At 40.7% G+C, this 17,637-nt stretch overlaps 1 protein-coding gene across 1 annotated transcript in view; it reads right to left on the bottom strand.

Annotated features, from left to right (window-relative positions):
* LOC116385090 (trichohyalin-like) overlaps positions 1-17,637 on the bottom strand; it is a 94,313-nt gene that overhangs the window by 42,418 nt on the left and 34,258 nt on the right. The window contains exons 8-13 of the mRNA XM_031850286.1: positions 12,035-12,154; positions 7,911-8,078; positions 6,063-6,242; positions 861-944; positions 339-506; positions 73-156 (exon numbers count right to left, since the gene is read on the bottom strand). Coding sequence (XP_031706146.1) covers positions 73-156; positions 339-506; positions 861-944; positions 6,063-6,242; positions 7,911-8,078; positions 12,035-12,154 — 804 coding nt within the window. The remainder of the gene's footprint in view (positions 1-72; positions 157-338; positions 507-860; positions 945-6,062; positions 6,243-7,910; positions 8,079-12,034; positions 12,155-17,637) is intronic.

The raw sequence follows: 17,637 nt of genomic DNA, 5'->3' as shown, positions 1-17,637 counted from the left end.
GATAAGTACATACATAGATAGAAATGACAGGAAAAGCACACATCTACATACAGACATAAACAAGCCAGCCACCTGTTCCTGTTGCCTTTGATGCTTTTGTTCAGCTGTCTTCATTTCAGCTCTTAACTGCAGAATTAACTGATCTCTGCTTCGAACCTGAACACACAGGAAATACACTTAACAGTAAATATACAAATACATTGTGGCACTTCTGCCCATCCTTCAGTTAAATATTTAGTTAACAACTGCAGAATTTGATACATAAGTCTGACCCATGCACACACACACACACACACACACAAACACACACAAGCACACAGAGACAGAGAGAGATGGACCTCCAGGTGCAAGGTGTGGACTTTCTCATGGCTCAGGGCCAAATCAGCCTCCAGTCTCTCTTTGGTCTGGTTGACGTGGACAAACTCTCTGCTCCGGTCCTCCATCTTGGCTCTCAGCTCATCGCTGTCCTCGCTCACTTTCTCCAAAGCCTCCTCTCTTTCCAGCAACTGGGAAATATGCAATAAAATTGAGCCACTCGATCAGTGCTAAGATCCTACAGTACTTCACAACACCCACATTAGGGTAATGAAAAAAATATTTTAATTAATTAAATAACAATCTTAAATTCAAATGTACTCAAATATTATTTCGAGGATCAAAAAAAACCCACTCAACATTATCTAAAGTGCATTACACATTAATAAATTGAGTTTACATTTTAATTCCACTATCAAATAAAAATTCCAGTAACATTTGAGAGAGTAATCAACAATCAAATGTTCATTTAACACAGTTAACATTGATATGAATCATGAGCATTACAATTTCAATTTGTGGAATAATGAAGCTGTTTTCTTTACCTCCTTTTGACATTCAGAGTGCTGCATCTTACTCTCCGTGAGCTCCCTCAGCAGCGCGCACATCTTAATCTCCCTCTTCTGAATCTGGAAGAACAAACACATTTCTAACGGTTTAGGATCGTCGGATAATGTTTCTTTTCATTGCAAAACACAGATGCTCTTTTTGATGATATTTTGACATTATAAGTTTATGTTAATAATCATATTTCCTTAAATCCTTTGCAACACAAACTGCATCTCAGGAAACAGCAGAATTTATGTTGCCGATTACAAAATTTAAGATTAGATTATCCAGTCTTGTTTTTTACATATTTGTGTTTACGGTAACGGTGGTGGAGAAATGGTTGTTTATGAGTGTACAGTATTTCTGACAATTTCCTGAGTTTGTGTGCTTCCTTGGTGACCTTCCCTAATTACCTACTTCAGTAATATGCCAAATGTGTGGTGTGTGTGTGCTTTAATGTGGGTGTGATGCCTCACACATTCATGGTTTTCCTGTTTACGGTCAGTCTAAATGGACAGGTATCTGCCACTGTGCTGCCTATTTTGAGCCAAACAGGTTACTGATGTATTTTCGGATACATTTGTACCAGCACTTATGTCTGACTAATTTCTTTGATAAGATTCTAAGGCTTTTCTTTTAAGCTTTTAAATATCGCATCTCCAAAATAAGAGGAACCCCCCCATGAGTGGTAGTTAGGGAACCAGGACTGTTATATATATATATAGGTTAGTTAATTATACTAAAACCCCAGCCCTGTCTTACTCCACAACCTAAAAAAAACAAAATAATAATGATGATGATACAACTAATAATAATAATAATGAAGAAATTGTACTTTTCAGTCTACTTTGGACTGCATATTTAATAGACGTAGTCTCTGCCTTGGATTTATATACACACGCAGTCCTTAATGCCAAACAGAGTTAAATGCCCTCTCTTTCCCACCTCCTGCCCGTCCTGCATGATCCAGGGATTGTTATGACCAGAGTTGAGGGCTCGTTTGTAACTGTCCTCGGGGATTGATGGAGTTAACTTGGCTCTTTGACCTCTCACCTCTGGCTGTCAGCGGCCAGGCTCGCTAAACACACTAAACCTGAGCTACGGCAAGGGTAAAAAAAAAAAAAAAAAAAAGAAGAGAAAAACACTGCATACACACTGCCATGCACATAGCAGCTAAATCACAAATGAGTGCTCGCGTAAACACGCAGACTTTTTCAAATAGGTCTTGCCTGGACAGTTTTGCATTCCATGGACATTAGATCAAATAGAACACGTTAGCACTCAAAACAAAAATTAAAAATGACCAGGGCATACATTTAATGTGACAAATACAAGTCATTCCATTTACCCATAGCAAACACTACACTTACTTCCTGACAATTTTCAAATCTCGGTTTGATTCATCTTCGACTGTGTGTGTGTGTGTGTGTGGGTGTGTGTGTGTGTGTGTGTGTATCCCCAATGTGAGCGTGTGATAGGCAAAATGGATGTTGATAAACACCGGAGGATGTCGTGTCAAAACAGACAACTTGTCAAAACGACAAGCTAACTAGGTCAATCACAAAGTTTAAGGAGAAACTTTGGAGTGGAGCTTTGGTTTATGCATATCTCTACGTGGATGTCTATTCGCGTGTGATAAGCCTCTGAACGAATCTGCAGGAGGGGACCTCCAATATCGAAGGTATTTTTAAATCAATGAGCTCTTAAGTGTATCTCAGTCTCAATGTGTTCACATATCCGCACGCACACAACACTCAGCGCAGACAGAATCCCTACTGACAGGCAATGACAAGATAAAGAGAGGGAGAAATAAGGGGGGGAGAGAGGACGACAGGAGGGGGAGAAATAATATTTGAACAGTTGGGGGTAGTGGAGGGGGGGGGGGGGATGAAAGCGAGAAATGGCAAAGGCAAGAAAAGAAATGAGCAATAAGTGCGATCAAGAGAGAAAGCAGGGAGTGAGGAAAAACCAGTAAGCCATTCTGATGGTTGTAACGCATTGTGAGGACCAATGTTTGTCCAAGTCTAACCTTGAATCTAAAACAACCTTCCACAGCACTGCCCACCTACCACTGTACTGCTCTTTTGTGTCTCCTTTCAGTTTTGTTTTCTTCCTCTCCCCCCCCGCACCCCATGTCCATTTCAAATAATATGCAATTTGAAATCTTATATCTAATGCGCTTTACAGAAGATCTATGAGCGCATACTCTTCAAAGTGATGTCGCAGTGTGGAAGCTGGAGACACTCTGTGCAGGAGTGTTAACAATAAACAAAATGATTGGACATCACATATTGAAATAACATTCACAGATCTCGTTCTCATGCTGCATCTTACGAGCACATAGAATTGAGAATGAGTCACACGGCGAGCTCTCACGCTACACTAAAATGGAGCGAAAATGCTCAATTCCTTCTCTCTTGCTTTGAATAGCCTCCATGCAGATTTGAGTCATTGATCGGCTCCTATTCACAATCAAACTATTTAAACACGATTGTGTCATGGAGACCCATAAGATGTAAAGGCCGTGAGAGGACCAATGTGTAAGATCCGGCAAGGATTTTTGTTTTAAACTACTCAACTTTTAAAAATAAACTAACATTATCGACTAAATATGATAAAGTAAGTGTTGACACTGTGTCAAAGACATCTCTGTATTGTGTTGCAGAGTGATCTACGGAAATGAGCATACTAACCACGTATAGCATCAGCCCGTCCTGTCTTGTAATATCACTCATACCTCGAGAGGAGATAGTGAGTCACTCTTGCGTCCAGTCTGCCCTCAGTCCAGAGGACGCAGAAGTAGAGTACAGGGTCCATGTGGTGGCAGAAAGGAGAAAACCACTTGTATTTTTGTTCAGTTCTCAACGCCACCAGTACGACACTTCACAGCCGAGTCGCTGACTGAAAACTCGACCCATTGGATCACAAGGTATCTCCCCTACATCCTGCAACCTCTCTCCTTTTTCCACGTTGCTCACACTAAATCCATCCTTCCGTCTCTCCCTCCTGTGTACATTTATGACCTGAACATTTAAAAGAGGAGCCTCAAGAGAAGGGACTTTTGGTTCTGAGAAGATGAAGCGGATCGTCTCTGACAAAGCCCCTTGTCATGTTAATGGCTTCACTGCTTTCAAGTTCCTCAGTGGGGGGAGTTTGGAACACTTTAACCACATGTTAAAACTGCAGCGACATGTGGCCATTTGCAAGAAGATGATGTGTGAGAGATGGAGAGAACTACTAATACAGATGAAAACAAGTAAAAAGGGACACAGATAAATAAAGCATAGGGGATTAAAAAGACATTAAGGAGGATTGTGTGCTTAAAATATTACTTTGACGCAAAAAAAGCACAAACATCTGCTTTTATTTAGTGAATTTTCCAAGTATTTTTTTTGTTTTCTACACAAAGACAATAAACAGCTGATCTAACTGGACATGTTTACACCCCAGGACCCAAATCCATGTTCCCATCTACTTCCCAGCTGTTTGAATTAGATCTAAAAAATAAAAAAGGAAAATAAAATAAAAAAAGGGAGTGGACGACTCATTTTCTACAGAATACGCAAACTGCTTTCCTATTCTTCCGAGTAGAAAAAGCCTAAGTGAGAGAGGGAGAGAGTAAAAGAAAGAGAGTGAATCAGCAGAGTACATTACAGATGAAGCAGCATGTTGACAGTATTTGTTCAGCTGTGCTAATGTTACGACATTTAGCTCTGCAGAGGAAAAGTTCTCTCACTTTCACTTACAGTATATTCAAGTGGGAGCAAGCACCCTCACTCTCTTTTACACACACCTACTGCTACCACTGTCCATACAGTAATGGAATGAAGTGTGCATGAGAGAATGCAAAGCTGGAAGTGTTTGTGTGTGTGTGTGTGTGAGGTTTTCTGTGTGTGTGTGTGTGTGTGTGTGTGTGTAAAGCTTGTAATAGATCAGAGAAAGAACAGTTTGGGCGCATAAAGCAGCACCAGATGTGGAGCAGAAACCAGATCCCTGGACAGAGTGTAATGGTCTATCCGTTGACTTAATCAAATCCAAACATGACAGACACAACCTCACACACACATACACATGCAAACAGACGTAAAGTATACTGTAGCTAATTGCATACACTCTATATCCACAACATAATAGACATGAACAAATAAAGAATTGACCAATCCTGCATATTTGTTGCACCTGTGAAATCCTAACGTGTTCATGTTCACTCCAGCAGAGTGAATAACAAGAGGTCAAAAATATTTTCTAAAATCTCTTATTCTACCAAAGCCCATTTGTTGTCATATAACATGAGCTACAGAGCATGGAGTCTTTTAGATGTGCATTCTATAAACTGGTAGACTGCTGTAACAATAGCCTCAACCAACAAGACCCTGACCACTCTAACTCTAAAGATACACTGCAATGAGTCGGTGAAGAGACGAGCCAGCGACAACTACTGATCCTTGTGTGTTTTTACAAAGCCAAGTCCTTGATATTCACCAATGGCTTACTGAAACCTAGTTAATGAATACAAACAACTGAGCTATATATATATATATATATATATATATATATATATATATATATATATATGATTTTGGCAGCGCAAAAGCTGTCTAACAAGCAATATACAATAGGATCATTTCTTTGAGTTTTCATGCAGTCCTAGCTAAAAACAAAAATCCCATTTTAGCAGAACAATCCAAATTGATGTCAAGTCTGTCTTCGTCAAAAGTGTGTGTTTTTAATAAGGCTCTAAATATCAGAACATCCCATTACCCATTATCTAAAACCTTATTATCAGCACCATTGTAGAAATAGACAATGCCTGTCACAGTGAATATTACATTTGAAAATTGAATATTTAAATGAATCCCTCACCTATACAACCCTTCTTATCGGCCCCATTGTGGGGAAAAGACAATGCATTACATTAAAGTGAATATTATATTTCATGTCCATCCAGTAGAAATTGCGTATTTTCAGTTTAACCATTTCATTAACATTTTCCGCTTTTGTGTAGAAAATGCTTCCTGACCTTTTGGGCAAACGAACTCGCTAATAATGTATCAGTGATGACAACACATGGCCAACAACAGGGAAGTCAAATGCACTCGTCTCAGTTTAAGTGTCACAGTTGGATGGACAAGCAAAGTTTTGCAAGAATATATAACTTAATTATTGGAATTAAGACCTTGAGGAAAGAAACCAATTACCTTCTTGTCAGTGGTGTGACGCACGTGTATTAGCTCCTGCTGCAGATGCTCCATCTCTTCGTTGGCATGGTGCAGCTGGTCTTGGATCTGCTGTCTCTGCTGTCTTTCCGTGTCCAGGCTGATTTTGGTCTGATCCAGGGTTTTACGGATGTCATTCAACAGGCACTCACTGGTTTGTAACTGAGGGGAGAGAGATGAAGAATAAGCAGAGTATGTCTGATCCAAAGACTAAAAGAGAGGGACAGTCACAAGCAGGCGGGCAGCTGTAGACAGAGCTGAGGAGGAGAAGCACATGAGGAGAAGAATGGGTGAACCGTTACAACAAGATACAAGCAGGAGGAGAAGGAGATGAAAGTATAATTTAGGGACGTTTGCCTCCACTCTGTCTCCATAGCAGTGAAAAGGAACAACATTGAGGCTTTGTGCCAAGTTGGGGAACCCTACAGTTACTGCTTTGACTCAGGACCAATAAAACTGCTTGACTACACATAAAGACGTAGGACGCTAACTGTTCACTAGTGGTTCTTAAACCTTATCGACAAGGCTCGCTGGGAGAAGTGATTTTTCTATATGCTCCACATCCGACAAGAGAAAGAATATGCTATTATTAACATGGGTTATTATCAACACACCGCGTTTCTTGAATGCCACTGCACTATTCTATGTGCACTGATGTAATGCTGCCAATCTCATGTGCACACACCCCTGGAATGGTTAACAGAAACCTGTTTCAAATGCAGTGAGCTCCTGTTTAGTTGTGTCAATTGTAAACGGTGTAACTCCTTGTATTGGCAAAATAATTTGGACTCCAATACAAACAAACATTAGATCAGTAAAAGAAGAGGAAAAACAGACTCAAAGCTGCGACCCAGAGTATGCAAAGTCAGCCCCAGCACTCGAAGACATGTGTAAATTCAAACTGCTGCCACCTCCAGACTACACTAATGATGTTAGTAAGGTAAAGGGAGAAATTAAGTTAGTGTTTGAAAAGTAAAGGGCATGAAGTCAGAATCTAAGAACGCCTTTCAAGTGTTCCCTAAGTCAAGTAACTAACGTGCTTTTATGTTGAATATACTTTGTTTAGTTGGCTCCCGGGCACCCGCGCCACTAAAACACTAGTAACAGATGAATGACTTGGTTTGGTCAAGGACACAGTTAATGGGTTATTTTAAGCCTAAAACACATCACTGCCACGCTCCGCACTGATATACCTAGAGGGGCAAGAGGGGGAGGAGAAGAAGTAGAGAGAGAGAGAGAGAGAAATACAGAGAGAGGGAGAGAATTATAAAAAAGAAAGGAAAAGGACAACGAGAGAAACCTAAAGGCCATTCCATTCATCATGCGTATGACTCTTTAATGTTCCCATACATTACCATTGGTTCTCATTGGGGCGAGGGCGAGACCGGACAAGAGATGAGAGAGAGAAAGAAAGCAATCAAGAAAGAATGATCTCAAGAAAAATAATGAACGGACAAAAGAAAGAAACAAAAAACATTTAACCCCTCCCCCACTCTTGCTCCATCTCTTGGCTAAGTGATATTCACAGGAACACGGTTCTTTATTGTACAACGAGCCAACCCTCTGCGGAGCTAAGATGGTGGCGATGAGTTATTAAATATGGAGAGAGGGCGAGAGAGGGAAGGCGGAGGAGGAGGGGAAGAAGGACGGATGATTAACTGTGAAGGAAGTAAAAAATGAGGAGAATTCCCCAATGCACCTGACTGGATTTGATTTAGAGAAGGTTGCCCAATTCAAGAGGAGCTCCCCTTCTGTGTGTCTGAGAGAGAGAGAGAGAGAGAGAGAGAAAGAGAGAGAGAGAGAGAGAGAAATAGAGAGTGTGTTACCTACTTTGCTCTGCAGTGTAGCCCGGCTTTCTTTGAGCTGTGTGTTGTCTTGGACCAGCTGTTGCTTGTGTTTCTCCTTCATAGCCAAGGTTCCCTTCAGAGAGTCCTGAGAGGCTCGCAAACTAACCACATCCTGGTCCAGGTGTCTCACATGCTCGTCTCTCTCTTTCATCTAACACACACACACACACACACACACACACACACACACACACACAAAAGAAAAGTCGGTACTGTACGTAAACATATACACGACAACTACAGATTGTAGATATTACATGCCTCGTAACAATGTAGATACAAAAAATGCCAACAAAAGAAGTATACTTGGCGGCATTATTTCACCTTAATATTAGTTTAATATTAAGGTGAAATTAGTTTTCACCGACAGCATCATTATTTTTCAGTAAGAGAATAACACACATACACGTTATTTACTTGAAAACTACAAACAACTGTTGCTGTGCATTACTTTTTATAAATGAATGCCTGAGTTATCATCGGGAATAAGAGACTAAGGAGGCAGACAGAGGTTGAACTCCTCACCCCGTGCGTGGTCGTCAGTGTGTGCGGGCCTGTGGTTCAGAACCCCAAGTCAAATCAAAGCCCCTATTCATTAGCACTGTGTTGAAAGAGCCCTGTGTTAGATTAGTAAGGAGGCTTCATAGACAGTCAACACACATGCAAACATATACACACAGACACACACACAATGTTGTTAGGATCATTTAAGATATGTGACGACACACAATAGAGTCACACACACACACACACTTAGTGGGTTCTACTGTACAGTGCAGTATCCTTCTTTATAGTACAGGAACAAATCCCCCAAAAAGACTTTAGCTTTTGCGATACCCCTACCCAGCAAAGCACAACCATAGTTTAGAACTTCTGCCTCCTCTAACAGCAGACTGTGGTTCTGAACTTGTGTCTTGGCACAGACACGGCCCAGCTCTGCCTCCTCTCCAGACGATGCAGTATATATATATCATCCAACCTGTTGTAACGGCGAGCTTAAGCTGGTCTTTTATGCCGTTAACTCATCTACAGCATGGCTAATGGATGGTAACAATTATTAAAAAAATGGGGCAGCCAGTATTGCAACACTGAATTAAAATGACGCTTTTATCTGGATATTCCCCAAATTGTAGTGTGACCATTGGGAAATAAAATAAGTTCCAAAAAACTGAGACAATAAGGTGTGAATTTCAGTGCTTCAGCCAAGTCCAGCACATTACACAAGTGGGCAAAAGTCCGTGCTCTTTATTTTAACCCATCAAGAGGGATGTCAGATAAAAAATGTATATGAAGCAAAAGAGCACATTTTCTACGCATTTTAAACATTAAATGTTAAAACATCGATGTTAAAGCAATGATTGCTCCAAAAATTCAGCTACTGTAACTGTTTTACTGTACGATTCATGTTGATATTTCAGATACAACAGACATTATATACAGTACATACAAATATTACATACAAATCTTTCTATAACTGGCACCATTAATCCATATCAATGAGTTTTCAACAGAACTTGAGGGTGTGTATTTCAAGAAAAAGCTTAGGTCTATGGTAGCAGAGACTAAGGTAGTGCCAGTACGGGGCTCAGTTAAAAGGAACATGACAAGTATTTTTTTAGAGTTCATGTAGCAATACACTGTGTGCCTTTTTTGTGCCGAGCAGTTATTCCTGTAAAGAATGAAAGTGTAACCGAATTGACCCATGACCCATATAGGCCTACACATAAAAGTAAACCCCAAACAGTCATTTTCATCAATTGATAAGTTGTTGTTTTTTGTCGAAAACACTCAGGAAAAGAGCAGCAAATCATGATGTCTCTTATTCAATGTATAAGGTAAACAATTAGTTACTTCATCACTACTGTATAATTTGAGGCCCTGTTTCACATTTGAGGACATTTTAACAGACCATTCTCAACTTCCCTTTAGTACCCCATGAGACATTTGTGAAGAAGTGTGCGACTTAATATGGATTATAAAGTAATAGATATTATCATATAATCAGTTTTTTTGCTCTTGTATGCATGTTCAGATAATAAAGGTCACATCAATCTTACAAAGCATGTAAGCATTTCTGATACATATCCAAACAGGGTATTTAGAAATGAATTCATATTTTGTGTTGCTCATCATTGATTCTAATTTCTTATGAACTTAGTTCTCTACTCAAACATTCATACAGTATATTGGGTTTATTCACAGTCCCATCCACTGTATGGTCACTGCTATTCATGAGGCTGCTTGTTAAAGATCACAATGTCTGTGAAAAACCCTTCCGTAGCCCAAGGTCTTTACGCCGCTGACTTTCAGAACTCTGTAATATTGTTACATAATGAATACATTACGGTGAATTTCCTCATCTCCAAATCTGCCACCATCAGGGATGATTAAAAGTTCCCATGTGGTCTGTGTAAAGTCTTAATTCTCCAGTGGGGGAGTGTAGGACCTTGGCTGGAAGTCCTGAAGAAAGTATATCAGATTTGTGATTTTATTTCAAATTAGTGCTTAAGCCTTGGACTTTCATATTAGTAGTCCCTATTGAGAGAGAAGCCTCAATCTGATCAAGTCTCATTACTTTAGCAATTAAGGTTTCACCCCTGGGGTCCTCCTTTCAGCTCCGGCCCCCCCCCCCCCCCCCCATCTCTTTTCCTTTATTCTCTGCTCCTAGCCATCATATGTTTTTGCCACCAAGGCGGAGGAGAGGAGAACGGGAGACCGGCTTGCGTAAATCCTTGATTGGCCAAAGTCTATCCTCCATCTAGGATTACGAATAGAAATAGAACATTTGAGGACAAAGAAAGGAGGGGTGAGATGGAAAGAGACAGAAAGAAAAAAAGAAAAAAGAGAGAGATTGAGTGTGAGAGGGAGAGATGTGAGTTGCAGAGTTATGGGCACAGAAAGGGAGAGGGTGGCTAATATAATTGAATTAAAAAGATGGAGCGGGGCCATTTCTAAGCAGGTGGGAGTGTGGAGTGAGAAAGAGCAGGCGAGATATTAACTTCTAATAAAAGACAGATTAGAGAGTGGCTAGGAGGACTGCTCTGTCTTTACCTGTGGGAGTGACAGCCCCCCACATAACCTTTCACTGCAATATGCACACCGATATTGGCCGCCATATTCTGAGCATACCACACAGACGGACACACATATGCACAAGCATCCATCCAAGCATCTAGGAATCACACATACAGTATATATATACAGACATATATGGAGAAATATATGACATTTAAGGAGACACACACACACACACACACACACACACACACACACACACACTCAGTCATGAGCGCAGTGTGACAGCAATGCTTATCAGCTCCCATTCAATGATCCAACAGGCGGCAGCCATCAGATAATGAAGACGCAGCTCTTTGGGAACCAGCTGCTATTCAGACAATTAATTAACTAATTGATCTAACGAGCTCGTTAAAGCCGTGCTTTTTTTGGCAGCCGCTGTGAATATATTAACTTGACTAATTCAATTAAACAGGTGCAGATTTCACAGCTGCCTCTCCCCCGGGCGCACGCACAAATCCTACAGGTGTTGTGTACATGTTCGCTCCATTTGACTCTGACGAGCCTTGAAACCTTGGCATTCGATCAAAGGCATAATGATATGCAGATCAAGTGGTGTGTACTTGTGTGTCTGCGTGTGTATTTCTGTCGGCGCTTGTACCTCAATGGGCCTGGTGTGCCTTTGTACCAAAAGTACAGCTCGATAAGCTCGAGCAGCATTGCTAATCTGTATAATTTAAATATAACAGAGGGGGCTCCAAACAGATTGAAGCACTATGAATGCACTTAAATTAGCTTACAGGATCCTAGGGGTCAACCACTGAGGTTATCCAAAGCTGCACAATGCCACACAATTCTTTATTTGCTCCAAAGCTTTTCAATATTATATATTAACGTGTGTACTTGAGTGTTTGACACTAAATAGGCAGTCTACATTCACGACATATCATTACTGGGTAAGCAATAAAGTTTTTGCCAGTCTGACGATCGGACACATGCATTTAACGATTTGTAACATCTAGCATAAAGTCATGCCTTAAAATTGTACCGAAACACCAAAGCGTGTGTGTTTGTGTACACATGCGATCTTACCTTTTGTCTCACTCCATTCAGCTCTTCAGTTACTTGGTTAATCCTCGCCTCTTTCTCTCCCAGCCGTCTCTCAAACAAGGCACTGAGCTCGCCCCTTAAAGACACCATTTTGGCTTTGGCCTGGAACACAGTCAGGGGTTAACATTCATTCACTGTTATGAGCCCTATAACGAAGCTGTGGCGTGCACATTGTCAGATATTGCCTATATACACATATGGATGCACAGATTATGTATATTACAAACTAAAGCACACACTCGATCAGAGTGGGACTTTTGATGACACAGAGCTTCTCTGAAAGTGTTGAGCTCTTAATGCTCTGATGTGTGACCTGTGTGTGTGCGTGTGGAAATGTATATGCATGACCAGCATTGGTGGGTGTAGTTTGTTATGGCAGCAGGTACATCAGAAGCTCCCTCATAGGCCAACTAAAGCGCTGATGTCGGTTGTTAGCAAAACTCCCATGGAGATGAGACCACATTCATTTCCCTTCGTCTTACTCTCCTCCACACCCTCCCCCATGCATATAGGTCCGCCTTCTTTCCCTTCCCCCAGCCCCCTCACCCACTGCTGAATATTAAATCACACCTTTTTTTTTTTAATTTGCAGATAACTACGGTTCATTTTTCTCCAAGTGTCATATAGCCATGACATGGTGCAGGAGCCTATATATTAGGGATGGCTGATGTGAGTTATTGTTGTCTTTTTTTTCCAATTTACTGCATGGTGTGTCCTGTACACTATGTATGGCTAAGTCATTACCTGCACATGTGGTAGAAATATTGAATAACACCATTAGTGTGTTGCAGTGAAATGTCCTATCTTGAAGGTAGACGTGCACAAGTTGCAGTCCTAAAGGAGCCAAACAGCACCAAAAGGCTATGTTTCACCAAAACACAGATATTGCTTGGAGTGTTTTGTGTAGTGCTGGTTTCCTGGTAGTTAATAATGAGATCTGTGTTTGAGAATGTTTGTGTGTACAAAGGGAGAAGTCGAAGAGAGGTGGATCTATACTGCTGTAGTGTGTTTTAGAGTGATTTTTGCGAGGGAAGAGGGAACTGAAACACACAGAAGAAATATACAATATACAAGCAATCCTGCAGTTTGTCCTATGATACTAATATATATATATATATATATATATATATATACTATGTGCAAATACAGACTCAGCCATTAATGTGTGCACGCATGTGGACACAAGCAGACGCAGACAGACACACACCAAGGGTGACATCATTCCATCATTCAATGTCCCCGCTGCAGATGAAATCTCATTCTCCACAACAATCTGAGTAGCCCTACCCCCTCCTACTTATTCCGGGTCTTCACTAAATCACACCTTTCTTCTGTACCAATCTGCACACCTGCCCTTACTTCATTCTTATCCATAACACATGCAGACCAGAAACCATCACACACACACACACACACAACCTGTGTGTGCTCATTTGTGTTTTTGTCAAGTATGATCAAATATTTATTTACCCCGATATTTGCACACAAGTTAACACTTTGCAATCACCAGGCCTTGTTCTTTACCCGGACAACAACAGCTGCTCGCAGGTTTTAGCTTTTCTCTTGCATTGTTGTGCCTTCCTATCATCATATTACTCCACATCACCTGCTTGCATAGCCTGGAACCTCGCCCAGCAAACTGGGGAAGTGGGAAGTGATTTGGAAAAATGAGGGCAATAAAAAAAAAAAAACACAGGGATGAATGGAGAGATGTGATATAGGGTAATATGCTAACCCAATCATCAGGCTGCTGTTTGCCGACAGTATAATCAACATATCGGCCTAATGTCATTACAGCTATATGAGGAATAATATTGCGTGAAATGATATTGCGTGAAATGATATTGCGTGGCGCGTGCACGCCTGTGTACTGCACACATGGACGAGCTCACATGTGCAGATGTATGTATCACCTACCACTTCCTTGGCACAGACAGGCCCGCAGACAGACACACACGGTGACAAAAAGATGCAAAAATGATCCATGCATGCACACACTGCAAAAATGTATGAGACTTATTCCTGTGTAAAGAATTTCAGTTTTGTTCCTTTATGATGTCAAACAATGAAAGAAAAAAAGAAACTGCAGTTAAGATGAGAAGACTCCACTTTTGATTTATAACAAACATTTTATTGATTACTTTAAGATTGGTATTGATTCAATAAAAGAGTGTCACTATTTTACCCCACTGACAATTAAGATAAAATAAGATTTTAAGAAGTGAATTTTATATTATTTTAACGGGTCATCAGTTAAAAATCAATATTGTTTCCCTTTACGCGTACGCACACACACGGTCATTTGCATTTTTACACACACACAGACTGCCCACTGGCTCTGACACAAGAGGATAATAGTTAGTGTGTGGCTTCCATATCCTGGATGCATGAGGCCGCTGATGGCCTCTATTGATGGACACTGGCGTGAAGCCATCACTCAAGTTATGGAGCTTTAATTGGAGACAGCATAAAACGATAAACCAAGAAACATGCATGGCTGAACAGCCCAATGTAAACCATTAATCATAGCGCAGGCAAAGACAAGTGGCCGCCACATACACACACGCAGACATACTCACGCGCGCAAAAAGGGTGCACACAGCTGCAGAAGCAAAAACAAGCTGCCCTTGCACCACACGCATTGCATTTGTGTGCATAATTGCGCGCACACACACAGAGAGCGTGGCAGAGACAAGTGTCCCAGTCACATATTCTCATGATAGATGACCCATTTAACTTTGATTTCTGAGAGAAATGAGCTCACCAGCGATACAGGGTTACCACACACGCATACTTACTCATTCATAATACACACACACATAGATACTATACATGGGCCGCATACTGTATATGAACTCATAGTGTACATTTAGCTTGTATGTAAATAAGAGCTTGCATCATTTTGTAGACTCATGTATTCTTGCCCTTGCTCCCGTTCTCTCTCACACGCACAGGCACGCACGCACACACACGGTGCCTACTTATTTGCATGAGAAGGGTTATAATATGGGAATGATTTGTGATGCAAGCAATCAGAAGTGAAGTAATTCATCAGTGGCAGTGTCTAACACACATCTCCAGTGGTCATAAATACAAATCTACACACACGCACGCATACACCTGCTTGTAAAATGTGCACATTCCCACAGAGAGCATAAATCAGCTAAAAGTTGGCATGAAGGCAAGACCGTTAATAGCACGAAACCACACAAATGTGCTCTCACACACATCAAACCCGCTGCAAATACTTGGAATAAAATAATCTGACAGACACAAGATATGTAAAGGGCAGTTGTGTTGTCAATAGGAGTTCGTTCTAAAAATGTTTGTTATGCACTTATAATGTGTCTTTTTTTCTAGCATGTCTTATACATGTTTTTATATTAATAAATCTGGCTTGTCCTCTTTGTTACATTAGTTGTCAACTGTATATTATGAATGCTGACTTTCAAATATGAAATTCAACAGAAGTATCTCATCTAGCACTAAAGCAGGGTTGGAAAAAATGTGAAATAAGAGATCAAATAAAAGGCTTCCCATATGGCCTGAAAATGATTAAGAGACAAGACCGTATTACCTGTAAATTATGTCTGTGAAGACATGCAAGTAAAGCGCTACCAAAGCGTTCAATGCAAGCAGGGAAATACAGAACTACAGTAGGTGAGGATAGAGATCTGGGGCCGTTATTCAACAACATCCTGAGAACACTCAGGCCTACTTGCGCAGTAGTCTCTTCACATACTGATATCTATATCTATATCTATATATATATATATATATATATCTTTAGCTGGTAATTTTAGTACTTAATCTATTTGATATTGATAGAGGGAAAATGGCTCAACTTTCTGGATCAGTTTTGGTGATTTTTTTTTCACCTTAGGACTTCTCTCAAGGGCCACGATGCTTTGTGAATAACTTTTATCATTACCAGGATATTTTCTGATCTGTATGGTGAATACTTCTGAGAAATGTCTTAGAATTAGTCACTCGTAGAAAGTCCTTATACTAGGAAGCCTTACGAATATGGCTCCTCTTTATTAGCAATTGGAGTAGATAGAAATCTACTTGATTTAGAGAAGAGAGGCTGACAGGAGGAATTTCTTGAAAAGATGAAATATCACATGAAAAGAAAAGTGACTGCTGCTTTGACTGGAGAAGGTTATTCGTCCATTGGGAAGCAAGAAGATGAGCAGAGAAAACTCAAGGTCTCAGCGTCAAGAGGTTAAACAACTCAGTGGGCTGACACGGAACTAGAGCCAGAGAAAAAAAGAAATTACAAGCAGTTATACGGTGGCCCTGAGAGTCAAAGCACAAGATTTCAGAAAGCACAACGACATTTCAGATGACGATGTCCGACAAACTGGATGCCTTGCAGCACATTGCTGCCTCTCAAAGGTTGGGATGATAAGATACAATAAAAGAGGGAAATTGCTGCGCAGCAGTTACACAACAAAGTGGGCAGAATGCAGAAACAGAGTGCAAATATAAATGTATCATATCGCAGTTCAGAGTGTACAACAGATGTAAGTTCTTGCTTTCGCAGTGTTTTCACTGTTTTATTTTGGTTTTCCCCCACAGGTTTTGAGGCAAGTGTCTTACTGTGCAGTGAGTGTGAGTGTAGATATTGCCAATAGTATAGCATTTTATTTATTTAAAAGCTTATATATGCTACTACTATTTTTTTCTAATTTACACCGAGCAGCCCAGTGTAGGCCGACTGCTCTCCAGTCAACCCCTCATACACGTTGGAAGATGATGAGCTTGAGGTGCTGCCACCAAATATGCAAATAATGTTACCTCCCATTTTTCAACAACCATTTTTGCCGTTATCTACTTTCATTTGTTGTACACTTTGAACTGCAATACAATGCGTCCTGATAAAGATTATCGTATCTTATCGTCCCAACCTGTAAGAGGCAGCAATGTGCCGCAATGCATCCAGTCTGCCGGAAATCGAAAAGAAGTAGAAGTACTTCTGTTTGTTGTAGACTGAAAGACAGTTCACCCAATCAGGGTCAGGGAATAATTGTACAACATATACAGTACACCTACCTTTTCCAATTTGAGTCTCACTTTAATGTTGTGTTGTTTTTTTTTGCTGTTATGTTTTCTGAAATGTTGTGTTTGATCCTCAGGGCCACCGTACATTTCTGTTCTTTTCTGTCTGTATTGTTTCCTTATGTTTTTTGTACATAAGTGTCGCTGCTGCCAAACACAAAAGCTTTTCTGTTCCAGCTTTAGTCCCAGGAGCAATTCATTTTTGCAAACTGATAATGTTGTAACCCAGTGTTTCTCATTTGGTCCTTGTTTGCAGATGTTAACACCCCAAAACCAACTGCACCCCACCAAAGCCACTGTCCGGTGACATATGAGACAGTGTTGATCTTTCGACAGATGGGTGGTGCATTAGAAGGATAAAAATCTTCAAAATACACACAAACATGTACAACACACGCGCATACAGCGGCTGCCACCCCTCAGCGCTCCTCTGTCCTCACATGCTTGGTTTCCCCATCTAATTGCTGCCATTCGTCAGTGTGTGTGTGTGTGTGTGTGTGTGTGTGTGTGTGTGTGTGTGTGTG

The sequence above is a fragment of the Anarrhichthys ocellatus genome, unplaced genomic scaffold (assembly GCF_004355925.1).
Source record: "Anarrhichthys ocellatus isolate YVR2014 unplaced genomic scaffold, GSC_Weel_1.0 scaffold10, whole genome shotgun sequence".
NCBI lineage: Eukaryota > Metazoa > Chordata > Actinopteri > Perciformes > Anarhichadidae > Anarrhichthys > Anarrhichthys ocellatus.
The sequence above is the reverse complement of the archived record's forward strand: the minus strand, read 5'-3'. Positions and strand labels throughout refer to the sequence as shown.